We start from the raw sequence: 15,316 nt of genomic DNA, 5'->3' as shown, positions 1-15,316 counted from the left end.
CCTGTGAGGCCACATGTTTGAGAACATTCTGACCAAGGAGACCAATCAGAAAGCTGACAGTTCACAGGGCATTCCACCATGCAGGACGTGTTCATCTGCCAGTTCTTCTCCAAGCCAAGCTGGAAGAACAGAGGTAGATCAGGATGTGTATTGTAAATTGGGGGAGGGAACCAGAGAACGAGGTGACAAGAGAGAAGAGAGGGAGGGAGAAAAAGCAAGCCACATAACAGAATAAAATGTTACCTGGGGGACAAACATCCAACTATTAAAAGTATAAAGTGGTTTGACCTAGGAGGGTGGAAGTTAGGGGCACAGGATGAAAGAAGGGGCCCATTGAATCTATACTTATGTATTGTTTGAGTGTTTTCAATAAGCAATGAAAAAAAGTAGACTTAACCTCCAAATTGGTTGAATTTCCCTAAATGAGGAACAAATAAATATAAGCATAAATACTTTCCATTAGGTAAAAACTAGTATCATCAATATTTTGATCTACAACTATCTTAGGAATGTTATTTATTTTTACATATCTTAAACTGAAAAACAAAAGGAAAAGGTACTAAACATATATTCATACTCAAAACTAATGATATCTTGTATTGAAATAATATAAAATATCAGCTATCATCTTTTAAATAAAGAAATATGGGTTGCCAAAGTTTTTTTTGATTATGAATATTTTATGTGCATTTTTTAAAACAAAGATTTTCACTTCTAAAACTCAACTGTGGTATAATTCAGTTATGTTGGTGTCAAACCTTCTCATCAGATAATAATGTTGTGCCATTTTATTGGCATTTGGTTTCCATTACTTACTTAAATATTCTGCTTTAAAAATGTAAGATGAGGTTTCAAATTCTTCTACTGTATATTCCAACATTTAAAATCTCTATGGTACAAAGTAGCATTGAAATAGGAAAATGTCGGCCGGGTGCGGTGGGTCATGCCTGTAATCCCAGCACTTCGGGAGACCGAGGTGGGCGGATCACCTGAGAACATGATGGCCAGCATCGCGAAACCTCACCTCTACTAAAAAAAATATAAAAATTAGCTGGGATTGGCGGTGCATGACTGTAGTCCCAGCTACTTGGGAGGCTGAGGCAGGAGAATTGCTTGAACCCAGGACGTGGAGGTTGCAGTGGGCTGAGATGGCACCACTGCACTCCAGGCTGGGCAACAGAGCAAGACTCTGTCTCCAAAAAAAAAAAAAAAAAAAAAGAAAAGAAAAGAAAGAAAAAGAAATAGGAAAATACAAGAGCTTGTTAGGAGAATATAAGTTTTTAAAACTAGTAATTCCTGGAATTTCCAAGACCGTTTTTATTTCTGCATGAAAGAGAAGTTTATATTTTCTAATTTATACAGCAGATAATGGCAAAAATTTATTTTGAAACATTACGTTGTGTTTCAAGTATAGCTCTTAGCTCTAAGTTATCCACTGAGAGAGGATCAGATCAAAGCTTTGTGTAATACATCTCTCTGCAGGCACTCCCATTATATTCTACACCAGTAATACTTGACAGAGCTGAGTATTTGGTATGAAAACTTTTACCATATCACTCAACTGAAGCCTCATAAAGCCTCTTAAAAGTCATGGGAGGTTGGAGATAGGAATCTTGAGGTGATATGATAAAAATAAGTGTTACATTTAAGCTAAATAATAGTTTCATGGGGAGAGTTTGAATCACAGGATTCAATTATTACTGACTTACATATCCACCACTTACTTACACGTTTTAGTCCTGTACTACTTTTTTCCTTACATTGATCATATCTCTCTTGTAATTCGCTCTCTCATTTACCTAAACATGTGCCTAAATAAATTAAAAAGAAATCTATTCAAAAATCTAAGAAATAGGAAAGAAGAAACCAATTACTAGGTATCCAATGAGTAAATGTCTGAAAAACACTGAAGATAAAAATACTACATAAATGCTGGTTAGGTTTAACTCTAATTTTCCTCTTTGTTGGATAATAATGCCATCTTTCTTTGTGGCTGTTAGGGAAGCAGCAAGTGTTACCTACTGATGTGGCACTGAATGCAGTGTTGCACAGTCAAATTTTAAGTCCCTGAAGACAGTATTTGCTAGAATGTTAAAACTAGGAGTCCCTAATTGCCATGCAGCATTCAAATATTATAATATTTGCATGTAAGCTTAAAGTCTTAAAGTTATCTAGGTTCCCATATAATTAAAATTAGTTATTTCCCAGGTTTTTACTCATATTCGATGTAAGAAATCAAGAATTCGGTTTACAGCTTTGTCCTTTAATCATATGAAATGGTTTAAAATTGGTCATGTATGCTTAGGTTTCAGCTTTCGCAAAGTTCTCAGTTATTTATTTTATATTTCATTCCGACCAAGGAGTATGTTTATTTGCAAAAAAACAGACATATTAATCAATCAGAAGTATATCACAGCAAGCTCTCCAGCCAGTATATGACCATTATCTTCATTAATACTGATGTTCTTTTTTTTGAGATGGAGTTTTGCTCTTGTTGCCCAGGCTGGAGCGCAATGGTGCGATTTTGACTCATGGCACCCTCTGCCTCCTGAATAGCTGGGATTACAGGCATGTGCCACCACGCCTGGCTAATTTTGTATTTTTAGTAGAGATGGGGCTTCTCCATGTTGGTCAGGCTGGTCCTGAACTCCCGACCTCAAGTGATCCGCCCGACTCAGCCTCCCAAAGTGCTGGGATTAGAGGCGTGAGCCACCCCACCCGCCTCAATACTGACATTATTCTTACAATGGTTATATTGCTTCAATGTTATTGGTTACGAAACTAAAATGATTCAAGTGTGAAATTTCCAATTATTCAAGTTTAAATAATGAATACATTAGGTAACCTTACAAGGTTATATAGCAGGAGGCATTTATTAACTAAACAAATTTGTGTTTTCAACACACGTGGGTGCTCTGCTCTCACAAACAGAGATGTAAGAAAGTTAAGTTAGGTCCGCATGATAAACATATCAAATGAATTAAAATATTTCTGTTTAGAGTTTTCCCCTAGGTATAGGAACAATTTACTGCGGGCTGTAATAACCCCAGGATGTGTAGACAGAAGACGTGGTGACTGTATATATTAAACTCTAATGAGGTTACAAACCACTTCTGGTCTATTCTAGATCTATTGAGGCTCCTACTCATCTTGGTTAGTATTTGACCCAGTGGACCTCAGATGCATGGAGAGTCAACATTTGTCATGTTTTTGGTATGGAAATTAGATAAAATTATTACAACATAAAGTGTAGCTTCACAAAAACTAAGAAAGGACAACAACTATGTTTCTTCACATTTCAGAAGCTCACATCTAGGTATGACATTACTTTAATCAGTTAGATAATACCAGTTACAATTCTCCGTACCTAGAAGATAGTAATGGCTGACTTCATTCCTTTGTTTGAATTTGAGGCTCGCTCTTAATCAGACCTGAGTACTTAGAGGGTCACAGCTGGGTATTAGATCCTAATATCAAAATCTGCTATGAAACCACATGTGATCAATGTTTAGCAACAAAGAGAATAAATGATGGACCTTGGCAGGTGTCCCAGGCACTACACAAAATTCACATCAAATTACAAAGATGATAAGTAGTCTGATTAAAATTTATTGCTTTTATTCACCTTACTTATTGTTCCCCAAGCATTTCTTTCAGAATAGGCTAATTAGCATACCTTTGGGCTCCAAGCAGAAGAAAATACAGGAAATTATATGTAGGAATCAGTAGTGTTGGACATTGTGTCTTTTCAAGAACATACTTAACAGCCTGTGAATAGTGCAGAAAAACATCTGCTGGCAATGAGCTGCACGGAGCACGGGTCACTTGGCTCAGCATGAATTGAAATTATTAGGGAAGAATTTACTCACGAAGATATAACACAGCATCCACCTACCTCTTCACAATATTTCAGGTCAACTGACTTGCCATCACTTCGAACACAATCCAACATCCTTGTTTTTATTCCATTTCCACAAACTGCCTTCTCACTCAGCTGACATGTACTCCAGTCTGAAAAAAAGGGAAGCCCATCAGAACAGAAGGCTAAGTATGAAACAGATTTCAAATGAAACTCTGATGACCTGAATCCCATATTTAATTCACAACTGCTTCCTAAGCCCCATGATCAATCATCCCCCATGCAGAGCATATGGGTCCCAGCTTTGAACATATCAGGAGTCAAATGGAATTGCTGAGGTTGCACATAGCTACTGGGATTATTCTTAAAGGCAGATGTCTACTCGAAAATCTTGATAGCTAGCCGTTTGGTGACACTGTAAAAATGGCTTTGGCCTACAGATCAATGTCACTTAAAAACTTTTTTTCCCAATAAAAATATAATTTAAAATCTTAGCATTACTTTTAGCAAAATAATCATAATTGTGACAGGTGGTACTCTAACTGTGTAGTTATATTCAAATAAAACATATATTTTATTTCTTATCCATATTTAGAATGCAAGAAAATGCATACATTTATTAAAGTGATAAAAACCACTTTGGCCATATTTATTAATTCTCTTATTTTATGTCTTTTACAAGAAGACATAAAAGACACCTCTTTCCCTAGGTAACATGGCACGTCCCAGATAACTTTGATTTTTTTTGTATCATCAAAGGAAACTGAAGAGAAAAACCACAAGCAACAGAAAGCCAATATGACTGTTACATGTCATTGTACAGTTTCTTGAGTTTGTTTCAGAGTGAAAATTACTTGGGAAAAATTCCAAAGTAAGCTTTGGTGTTGTCCCAATTCATATAAACCAATAAAAGATTTTCTTTCTTAGAGTATGCACCTTGATGGTATTAAATGAGTTTTAGGGGAAAAATGCAATTTATAATAAACCTGTTTTCCTGAAAATACTCATCAATTTTTATCGGCACCTTTTATAGCATTGATTTATAATCTTTGGCGAGTTTAAGATTGGTGACTAATCATGTTTATAAACTGTCCACACCTCACGAATTGTTGCCCCAGTATGTTTTAGCAATTAAGCATCTTCTGAAAAAGAAAGACATTTTTGAATAAATCTGATACCTGTGCCAAAAATATTTTAGATTCACCTTCCCAAAGTGAGAGGTTGTCTTATGTAGGAACACTTAGCATATTCACAACCTACTTTAAGGGCTAATGTCTGTGTGACATTTTTGTTTCCTCTATCTTAGTGTTTACTAAAAAAAAAAAACCCAGATAAGTATTTCTGTCATTTAATATATAATTATTTCCGGGAAAGTAAGCAGCATATCCAAAAGGCACACAGATAGAGATGAACTATACTGACAGGAATGCTTCAGAGCTGACAGACACAGGATTTGGACTTAACTCTGTGATCAGATGATGATCCATGTACCTGTTACATTATAATCATAGTGGTAGCAGTTTTTGTTCAGGTTACAGGGTTCTTTCTCAACAGCATTAGGGCAAGATCTTCCTTCATCAGCTGGTTGTCTGATGGGATCAGCTGACCTTTGCCGGAAACTGCTTTGATTGCAAGGCTTAAAAAGAACAGTACAAATTCTCAGAAAGGTGAATACTCAGCAGTTCATGGAGGAGGTACAGTAAGGGTTTCTGTGACCTCTGTTTCACCTTTTGACATTAGAGCACTGAAAAGCCCACCCTTGGATCATGCTAATGCCACCATTTTTGGTACCTGGGACACATGAGGGGGCATAAAGCTCAATTGCACATGCATACTTTTCTCTTTTTATAAATATTCATGACTCCTCATATAGCTTATTAAATATGTATATTTGGCCACCCAGCTCAACACAAATTACTGTTCCCTTTGCCATTCCCTAGAAGTGTCTATTTCTGGCTTCTGGCTGGCAGCTACGATTCCCAGCTTGTCAGGATGGCCACCCTGCAGGCTGCAACCCTTTATGAGATGTAAAGCTCTCCTTTCCAAATTTATGAACCTTGTCATTCTTCAGTTGACAATATCTAAAAAGACTGGCTTGCCATTCATCTACTGGTACAGTCTTCTGAAAACAGTTGGTTTCTAAGAACAGTAAGAAACCAGGAACAAGCCTCCATGGACTTTTTAAGGCCTAAAATAATTGCTTACTCCTCCCCTGCTTCCGTTGCACCTTGGTCACACCACTGGAATAACACTATCTGTCTTGACATAATGTGTATTATATAAAGGTCTTGTTCATTTCTGCAGTGCACTAGGAGAGGACTTATGTTTTAGATAGCTGTATATTCTCCCTACCTAACACAGTTACTGATAGACAGTAAAAGCTTAATTGGAATCTGTTTAATGAAGGCCTGAGGAGTGAAGAAACAAGGTGAGTTAAAGGTAAAACATGTCAAATTAAATTTAGGCTAACGCTGTCTCCTTACATTCAAGTTCATCCTAAAGGTTTCTTCACACATAGTGAACTATACCCTATTTGGATGTGTAAACAGACTGTAACCTACTCTTGTGCAATTACTGAGTTTCAAATGTTGCCAATTGTTCAAATCATGTTCAAATATGACAAATGTAAAGGAAAGTTTTTAAAAAAATCTCAGGATCTCATACTCCCTGTGCAAAAGGGAAGGGTAAGCCTGGAGGCCGTCTTGCAACATTCTCTTCCAAATGAATAGCTATTGCTAGCATTGTGCCAGATTCCCATGGAAAGATAAACGGCCTCAGGCATCATGAATAACTTGCTCCCATAGATGATTCATAGGTAAATTCTTTCATGGCCTCCCACAAACAAGGACATACCAATTGTAACTTTAGGTCTACAGTCTAAGTCTAACTCCTAAAACTAAAGTCTGATTCCACACTGATACTATCAATCACAAGCTTATATTCCCACGTTCAGAACAAAAACAAAGGCCGGGCGCGGTGGCTCATGCTTGTAATCCCAGCACTTTGGGAGGCCGAGGCGGGCGGATCACGAGGTCAGGAGATCGAGACCATGGTGAAACCCCGTCTCTACTAAAAATACAAAAAAATTAGCTGGGCGTGGTGGCGGGCGCTTGTAGTCCCAGCTACTTGGAGAGGCTGAGGCAGGAGAATGGCGTGAACCCGGGAGGCGGAGCTTGCAGTGAGCTGAGATGGTGCCACTGCACTCCAGCCTGGGCGACAGAGAGAGACTCCGTCTCAAACAAACAAACAAACAAACAAAAAAAGAACAAAAACAAGAGGAGATCAGTCATTCTTCCATCTACCCAGAGATGCCTGCATAATTGATTCTTCCTCTATTACCTTTTTCTCTTCAAACATTCACCTTACCTTATGTAAAACGTAGATTACGGGGCACCAACTAAAGTCTCACAGGAATATAACTATTTGCCTTAATGCCTGTCTCTTCCTACGTGCCTTCCCCCATTTAAGGGAATGTATAAACATAAAACCTCCTGAACACCTCTTCAGAAAACCTCCTTGCTTTTTCCCAGATGTGTCCTAAAGCTGGCTTATTAAACGTCTATTGATTGGGACTTTTGCCTTAGTTACTCATTTTGTTTGTCACAAACATCAAGGTGTAACCAATCTAGCTGTTTCTGAACCTCGCTTCTGTACCTCATTTTCTGAATGTCACTTATCTTCTCCTGCCCAAGAGTCTTTTCCAACCACGTGGCAGTGCTGGAGTCTCTCTGAACCTGTTCTGGTTTGGGAGGCTGCCCGATTTTGAATGGTTCTTTGCTCAATTAAACTTAAATTTAATTTTTCTGAGGTTTTTCTTTAAAGAAATGTAAAGCCCAGGAAGCAAAGTTCATTCACCTCATTGGATTTTATTCTTATCCAAACATTCCTATTGGCAAACTCTCAGGAACACAAAATATGCTTCACCAACTCTCTTTTATCAATAATAGAGCCTCAATAATTCTTCTAAGATGATTATCCTTGACCATTTAATATAGAAACCTACTGGACAAAGTTGCAGTTTAGTGGTTCCTTTTATTAAAATCCCTATTAATAAGTTTAAGAAGGGGCCTGGGTTCAATATTTCCTATTTTTATAAAAATGGAATCTCTTTGTAATATAATATCTGACAAAAAATCTCACTGTTATAAACATAGACAGTGTAGCATGTAGCCCAATTATTTGATGTAACTTCAAATCTGATACTATGAAATTAGGACAGAAAATCAATTGTATATCCTTGTGAAACAGCTGATTCTTTATTACAGTTTAACTTGCATTCCAATCAACTGCCATGTTTGTTTTATTCCTGCTATATCAGTTGTCTGCTAATCAGTATCTTTAACACTGAAATGGAATATCATTTTCTCCTTGGAAAATATGCACCATAAAATCTTATTTGAAATGGTTTTATATTGTATTTCAACAAAATAATTCCATATTAGTTATTTTTCTCATGCTTTTGATGCTGTTTTTGAAATGTACAGTTTTACAAAGGTACCCATGGGTAAGTCAAATGTCTTACATAAGCAGCCAGTTCTGTTTCAAATGACTCTCTTCCCAGAGTCTCGTGGATGAGCCCCTACTGGCTGTTGAAACATAGAAGCTTTGTGTGATTTGAAACTCTCAGCTGGCTTTCCAGGCCCAAAGAGACACAGAGTCAGTGTGTAAAGAGAGATTCATTGCTGCACAGCTTTCTTCTTCTACTTAGTTTCTTACCCAGTATCTTTTGCTTTTTAATGTTAATACCCCTGCTGCTGTATTCCCACTGTGTGAGAGATTATTCCTACCATTTAAATAAAAGGTATTGGGCAAAAAGCAATGGATGACAATAACCTGACACCATTAAAGTACCTTTACTTCATTCATTTTCCCTTTTACCTGGAGGGAATCATTATCACCACTGCAGTTTTTAACATGCTGTGTATTTATAAGGCAAACTGAAGGCCTTTTGTGCTGGATTAGGATGATGGGTTAGTAAAGCTTGCAAGAGGTGGAGCTGTTCTAGTGTGAGAGGAAACATTACAGACTTTAAATAGCACAGTCATAGAATGATATGGCAGAGAAGACACACCTTGCTTTGGCAAATATGGCAAACAAACAGATTTTACATTGAAGTTATTATATTTAAAAAATAATGTCTTTAAAGCTTCAGTGGCAAAGAATTAAATAAACTCTACATTAATAAAAAGGTTAATCATCTTACCAAAACACATCGGGTCCATGGACCCCATTCAGATATCACACAGTCCTCAGGGCATGGTAATTTGCACACTCTAGAGCCCAGGGGCATCTCTTCTGGGTCACAGAGGTAATCCTCTACATGTTCAGAAGGGCCATCTGCTGTATTCTGCATGCATCTAGAAAAGAACATAAACATATTCTAGAAAATATGCATAAATTCGAGAAATGAAGAAAACAGGACAATTAGAATGACCAACCCACAGGACAGATGGTTCTCCTTAAGACATCATTATGGGGGTGGGGAGTAGGAAGCTTTGTTATCTAATAAAATTCTCCAAAAATGAAGACTTAAAAGGATCTTTGCCTCTCCTAAATATCTGTAGTGCTTCTGCATGATTCAAAAATATGTGTTTGCATTCATGAGTCTTTGAATATAAGAGCCACTGTGTATATGTAAACTCTGCATGTTACGCAAGCTTCCTCTGAAAGAAGAGGGTCATTTATACACATACGAGGGAGAAACTAATGAGGAATTGTCCAAAGAGCTTCGTAGAGGGCTTACAGTTTGGCATATAATGCATTTATTCTTCTCAAGAAAATGATGGATTTCATAGAGAAGGTAGAGTTAGTTGATTTATATGTGATGAAAGACCAGGCACACTGAAATCTCTAAGTGGGAGATTTCATTGAGTGTTTTTGAAAACAACTAGAGGCATTTATCAATTCATTTGGTCATTTTAAAAGTAATTTTAGCCTCCCTTCTGCTGTGAATCTTAAAAGAAAGTGAGAAGTGAAAAGACAATTATAATTGGTATAGCATAGGTTCTCTAACTATGGTTATTTGGATTTTCCTACTACTTGACTTACAAAAATTGTTAGTTTGTGTTCCATTTTATCCTCCTGTAAGCAGTCATGAAGGGCTCCTTATTCATCTTTTGGGAATCTAATTATCATGGCTAGTATCAGACTCCACTTTTACCATAGTAAATAATCTCTCTGGGCACTTAAGTATTATAGCAGGAGAGAAAACCTTTATCTCTCATGTATAACTTGGAAAAGGTCAGCCAACTTAATGGATTTAGGAACAGAACTGCATTTCAGGAGCTGAAAAGGAAGGCTTGAACTCTCAAGTCTCTGAAACCTAGTGTCATGTTTTAAAATATCACTTGAATTATATTGCCAGTGATACCTGGAATCCCAGCTTTTATCAGGGATTTATAATCAGCAGGGACATTCACAAATCTACTCTGCAGAGTCATCTTGCTATGCAGTGCTGCTGAACTTAGGCATGTCCTTTCCCTGTGGGATATATTCAAACACTGGAAAACTGTGTTGTTGGTCATGTCTTAATGAGCCTGTAGCCTGAAAAAAATACCCAAACAAATACCTACCTATGCATTTTTTTTTTGTATACTGGATACATACATAAAAAGCAATCACAAAAATATGCAAATTAGATATTGATATGATTTCATTGTTGAAAAAAATAAATCAAATTATGAATATTTTTGGGAGAATTTGAGTTTCCCAGGAAAAATTTCTACCTTCAATATCATTTTAAAAATGTTATGGTGACAGCAGCTTAGAGACAACATGTTGCAGACAGGGCATTTCAGTGCTCAAAAGTTGGATTTGCTCCTAAGAATAGATTACATTTGAGTAGGTACTGTCACTATATGCAAGGATTAACTTGTAGAATTACCTATTGATCCAGAGTTAAGAATAGATATCTAACACTCTATTAAGCAGTTATGTACATAAATCTTTATTTTCAAAGATTTCTCTTGATATGATTCGGCTCTGTGTTCCCACCCAAATCTCATGTTGAAATGGAATTCTCAGTGTTGCAGGAGGGGCCTGGTGGGAGGTCACTGGATCATGGGGGCAGATGTTCCCCTTGCTGTTCATGATATTGAGTTCTCATGAGATACACTGGTTTAAAAGTGTGCGGCACTTCCCCTTTGCTTTTTCTCTCTCTTGCCACCATGTGAAAATGTGCTTGCTTCCCCTTCACCCTTATTCCATGATTGTAAGTCTCCTCATGCCTCCCCAGAAACAGAAGCCTATACAATCCACAGAACCATGAGCTGATTAAACCTCTTTCTTTATAAATTACCCCATCTCAGGTAGTTCTTTATAGCAGTGTGAAAACAGACTAATACAGAAAACTGGTACAAGAGAAGTGTAGCATTGCTATAAAGATACCTGAAAAAGTGGAAGCAGCTATGGAACTGGGTAATGGGCAGAGGTTGGAACAGTTTGGAGGGATGAGAAGACAGGAATATGAGGGAACATTTGGAACTTCCTAAAGACTTGTTGAACAGTTGTGACCAAAATGCTGATAGAAATATGGACGGTGAAATCCAGGCTGAGGTGTTCTCAGATGGAGATGATGAACTTATTGGGAAGTGGAGTAAAGCCCACTTTTGCTATACTTTAGCAAAGAGATGAGTAGCATTGTGCGCCTGCTCTAGAGATCTGTGGAACTTTGAAATTGAGAGAGATGACTTAGGGTATCTGGCGGAAGAAATTTCTAAGCAGCAAAACATTCAAGATGTGGCCTGGCTGCTTCTAAAAGCCTACCCTTATTTGGATAAACAAGTAAATGACCCCAAACTGGAACTTATATTTAAAAAGTAAGAAGAGCATAAAAGTTTAGAAAATTTGCAGCCCAGCCATGTGGTAGAAAAGAAAAACCCATTTTCTGGGAAGGAGTTCAAGCCAGATGCAGGAATTTGCATAAGTAAAGAGGAGCCAAATGTTAGTAGCCAAGACAGGGGGAAAATGCCTCCAAGACATTTCAGACACCTTCATGACAGCCACTCCCATCACAGGCCCAGAGGCCTAGGAGGGAAATTTGGTTTGGTGGGCCAGGCTCATGGCCCCACTGCTCTGTGCAGCTTCAGGACATGGCACCTTGCAACCCAGTCTCTCCAGCTCCAGCCATGGCTAAAAGGGGCCAAGGTACAGCTCAGGCTATTGCATTAGAGGGTGCAAGTCCCAAACCTCTGTGGCTTCCACGTGGTGTTGGGCCTGTGGGTGCACAAAAGATAAGAGTTCAGGCTCAGGAGCCTCCACCTGGATTTCAGAGGATGTATGGAAATGCCTGGATGTCCTGGCAGAAGTCTGCTGCAGGAGTGGAGCCTTCAGTACTAGGGCACTGTGAAGCGGAAATGTGGGATTGGGCCCCCCCAAACAGAGTCCCCACTGGGGCACATTCTAGTGGAGCTGTGGAAGTAGGGCCACAGTTCTCCAGACCCCAGAATGACAGATCCACTGACAGCTCGCACTGTGCACCTGGAAAAGCTATAGACACTCAATGCCAGCTCATGAAAGCAGGCTTGGGGGCTGTACCCTGCAAAGCCACAGGGGTTGAGCTGCCCAAGACCTTGGGAACCCACCCCTGTGTCATTGTGGCCTGGATGTGAGACACAGAGTCAAAGGAGATTATTTTGAAGCTTTAAAATTTAATGACTGACCTGCTGGGTTTTGGACTTGCATGGGGCCTGTAGCCACTTTGTTTTGGCCAGTATCTCCCATTTGGAATGGAAGAATTGTATATTGGAAGTAACTAACTTGTTTTAGATTTTACAGGTTCATAGGCAGAGGGGACTTGCCTTGTCTCAAATGAGATTTTGGATTTGAACTTTTGAGTTAATGCTAGAATGAGTTAAGGCTTTGGGGGACTGTTGGGAAGGTATGGTTGTGTTTTGAAATATGAGAAGTACATGAGATTTGGGAAGGGCCAGGGTGGAATGTGATATGGTTTGGCTCTATGTCCCCACCCAAATCTCATGTTGGGGGAGGGACCTGGTAGGAGGTGATTGGATCATAGGGCAGATTTTCCGCTTGCTGTTCTCATGATAGTGAGTGAGTTCTCATGAGATTTGGTTGTTGTAAAGTGTGTGGCACTTCCCCCTTCGCTCTTTCTCTCTCCTGCTGCCATGTGAAGATATGCTTGCTTCTCCTTCACCCTTCCGTCATGATTGTAAGTTTCCTGAAGGCTCCCTAGCCATGTCTCCTGTACTGCCTGTGGAACTGTGAGTCACATTAAACCTCTTTTCTTTATAACTTAGTCTCGGGAAGTTCTGTATAGCACTGTGAGGACAGACTACTACATCTCTCTTCCTTTTCTTTTTTTTTTTTTGTTATACAAGTAATATACTCATTTTAAGAAAATCAGAAGAAATAAAAATTTCCATAATTTCATCAGAGATAACCACTCATAACAGACTATATTTATTAATAGACTATTACTTTAAATATATCTTCTCATTTTACAAAATGGAAGCAAACTTCACCTATTTGTACCATTTAAAAAATCTACAATATATTATAAACATCTTCCTGTCATTAACTATTTTTCTAAGATGTATTTTAATGTCTACATTTGAATTCCATTGCTTAAATGTGCCACAATTGCTAAAATGTCCCTGTTGTGGCATTTAGACTACTTAAACAGGCTTTTTGTTATTTTATATTAAAAATTTTTACAATCACCCTAGAATACAGAATATTTGGATCAAGTTTTAAGCAAAGGAAGGCACTTTAGATTCCTTTGCTTTCTCCAAATTCTTGGCCTTTCTCCTTTCCAAGGAGCAAGAATTATACTTTGAGAAAACTGAACTATATTAGAGATACATGATGTAGAACCAAGTTGTAGGCAAAGGGTTGAGTCAGAAGCCCATCACAGGTGTGGTAATAAGAGAGTGTATTTTCCGCATAGATTTAAAAAGCAACAATAACTAAATCTGTCTGTTTTTTATCATTACTATGTGCTGGCAATTCTAGAAAAAGTCAGTGAAAAAAATATCCTTCCCTACCAAGGTAAACTACTTCTTCCACCACTCCTTGATAGGCCATATCATCCTTAAAGAGGAAGAGTGTAATTGAATAAATTTAAACCTCCTCTTTTATAGACCCATCTATCCTGAAATGTTACCCAACACTTGCATTCAAGCAGGACATTTTGACCTTCATTAGCAGAGGATAATTTAAGGGAAGCGTACTACTCAATCAGTAACAAACAGAAACATCATTACATGATTAGAGATCGCAATCAATACTGACCTCTCTTCTCTATTTGCATTGAAGTTGTTTACTGAAAAAATAAATTGATCTGAAAAATTACTTTGTTTAGAATGTGTTTGGAAATGTTAAGACTGTCTATTTACAAAGCAAAAAAAGAAATGTAACATGTACACAGATAGTTGAAGGGAAAGCTGAAAAAAACAACCCAGTAGTTTGAGATGGAGTCTCGCTCTGTGGCCAGGCTGGAGGGCAGTAGCACCATCTCGGCTCACTGCAACCTCCACCTCCCGGGTTCAAGCAATTCTCCTGCCTCAGCCTCCCGAGTAGCTGGGACTACAGGTGCATGCCACCATGTGCAGCTAATTTTTGTACTTTTAGTAGAGACAGGGTTTCACCATGTTGGCCAGGATGGTCTTGATTTCTTGACCTTGTGATCTGCCTTCCTCAGCCTCCCAAAGTGCTGGGATTACAGGCATGAACCACTGTGCCCGGCCTATAATTTTTTTTACTAATGAAACAACCAACCTGATCAAATTCGTAATGTAATATTTTTTATTTTGAAGAAAAAAATAATTTGAAAGGAGAATAGTGGAAAACACAATCTCTTTTTTTCTGTGTCCATATCTACTCATTACCTCTCTACCTCTTCCCCATTCCCAGTCCACCTATATTAAGGTCCTCAGAGAAAAAACAAATTGAGAGTTCAGATGGGCTTTTGAAAAAAGAAATGTAAAACTTTTTATTAGACATAAAATTATATATAGGTTCATACGTAAAGGTTTTATATGGTAAAACAAATATTAACTTGTTCTGCTTTCCTACTGAAGTAGATTAAAACATATCAATATTAAATGCATGAAAGGTTGGGTTATGAGTAAGAATGAACTTCTTCACAACATGGGTTGCTGAGTGCTGGATTTTTTTTTTTGAGACAGAGTCTCGCTCTGTCCCCTAGGCTGGAGTGCGGTGGCGTGATCTCGCCTCACTGCAACCTCCGCCTCCTGGGTTCATGCCATTCTCCTGCCTCAGCCTCCCGAGTAGCTGGGACTACAGGCACCCGCCACCATGCCTGGCTAATTTTTTGTATTTTTTAGTAGAGACGGGGTTTCACCGTGTTAGCCAGGATAGTCTCGATCTCCTGACCTCGTGATCTGCCCGCCTCGGCCTCCCAAAGTGGTTGGATGTTTTTTCATTTGTCTTTCCTGGGTGCCACTGAGAAGGGTTAAAAGAAACCAGTGTATTTAA

At 38.4% G+C, this 15,316-nt stretch overlaps 1 protein-coding gene across 1 annotated transcript in view; it reads right to left on the bottom strand.

Moving 5' to 3' along the window:
* THSD7A (thrombospondin type 1 domain containing 7A) overlaps positions 1-15,316 on the bottom strand; it is a 468,537-nt gene that overhangs the window by 36,523 nt on the left and 416,698 nt on the right. Inside the window, exons 17-20 of the mRNA XM_055272578.2 lie at positions 9,063-9,216; positions 5,351-5,495; positions 3,896-4,011; positions 2-119 (exon numbers count right to left, since the gene is read on the bottom strand). Coding sequence (XP_055128553.1) covers positions 2-119; positions 3,896-4,011; positions 5,351-5,495; positions 9,063-9,216 — 533 coding nt within the window. The remainder of the gene's footprint in view (position 1; positions 120-3,895; positions 4,012-5,350; positions 5,496-9,062; positions 9,217-15,316) is intronic.

This window comes from Symphalangus syndactylus, chromosome 3 (assembly GCF_028878055.3).
Source record: "Symphalangus syndactylus isolate Jambi chromosome 3, NHGRI_mSymSyn1-v2.1_pri, whole genome shotgun sequence".
NCBI lineage: Eukaryota > Metazoa > Chordata > Mammalia > Primates > Hylobatidae > Symphalangus > Symphalangus syndactylus.
The sequence above is the reverse complement of the archived record's forward strand: the minus strand, read 5'-3'. Positions and strand labels throughout refer to the sequence as shown.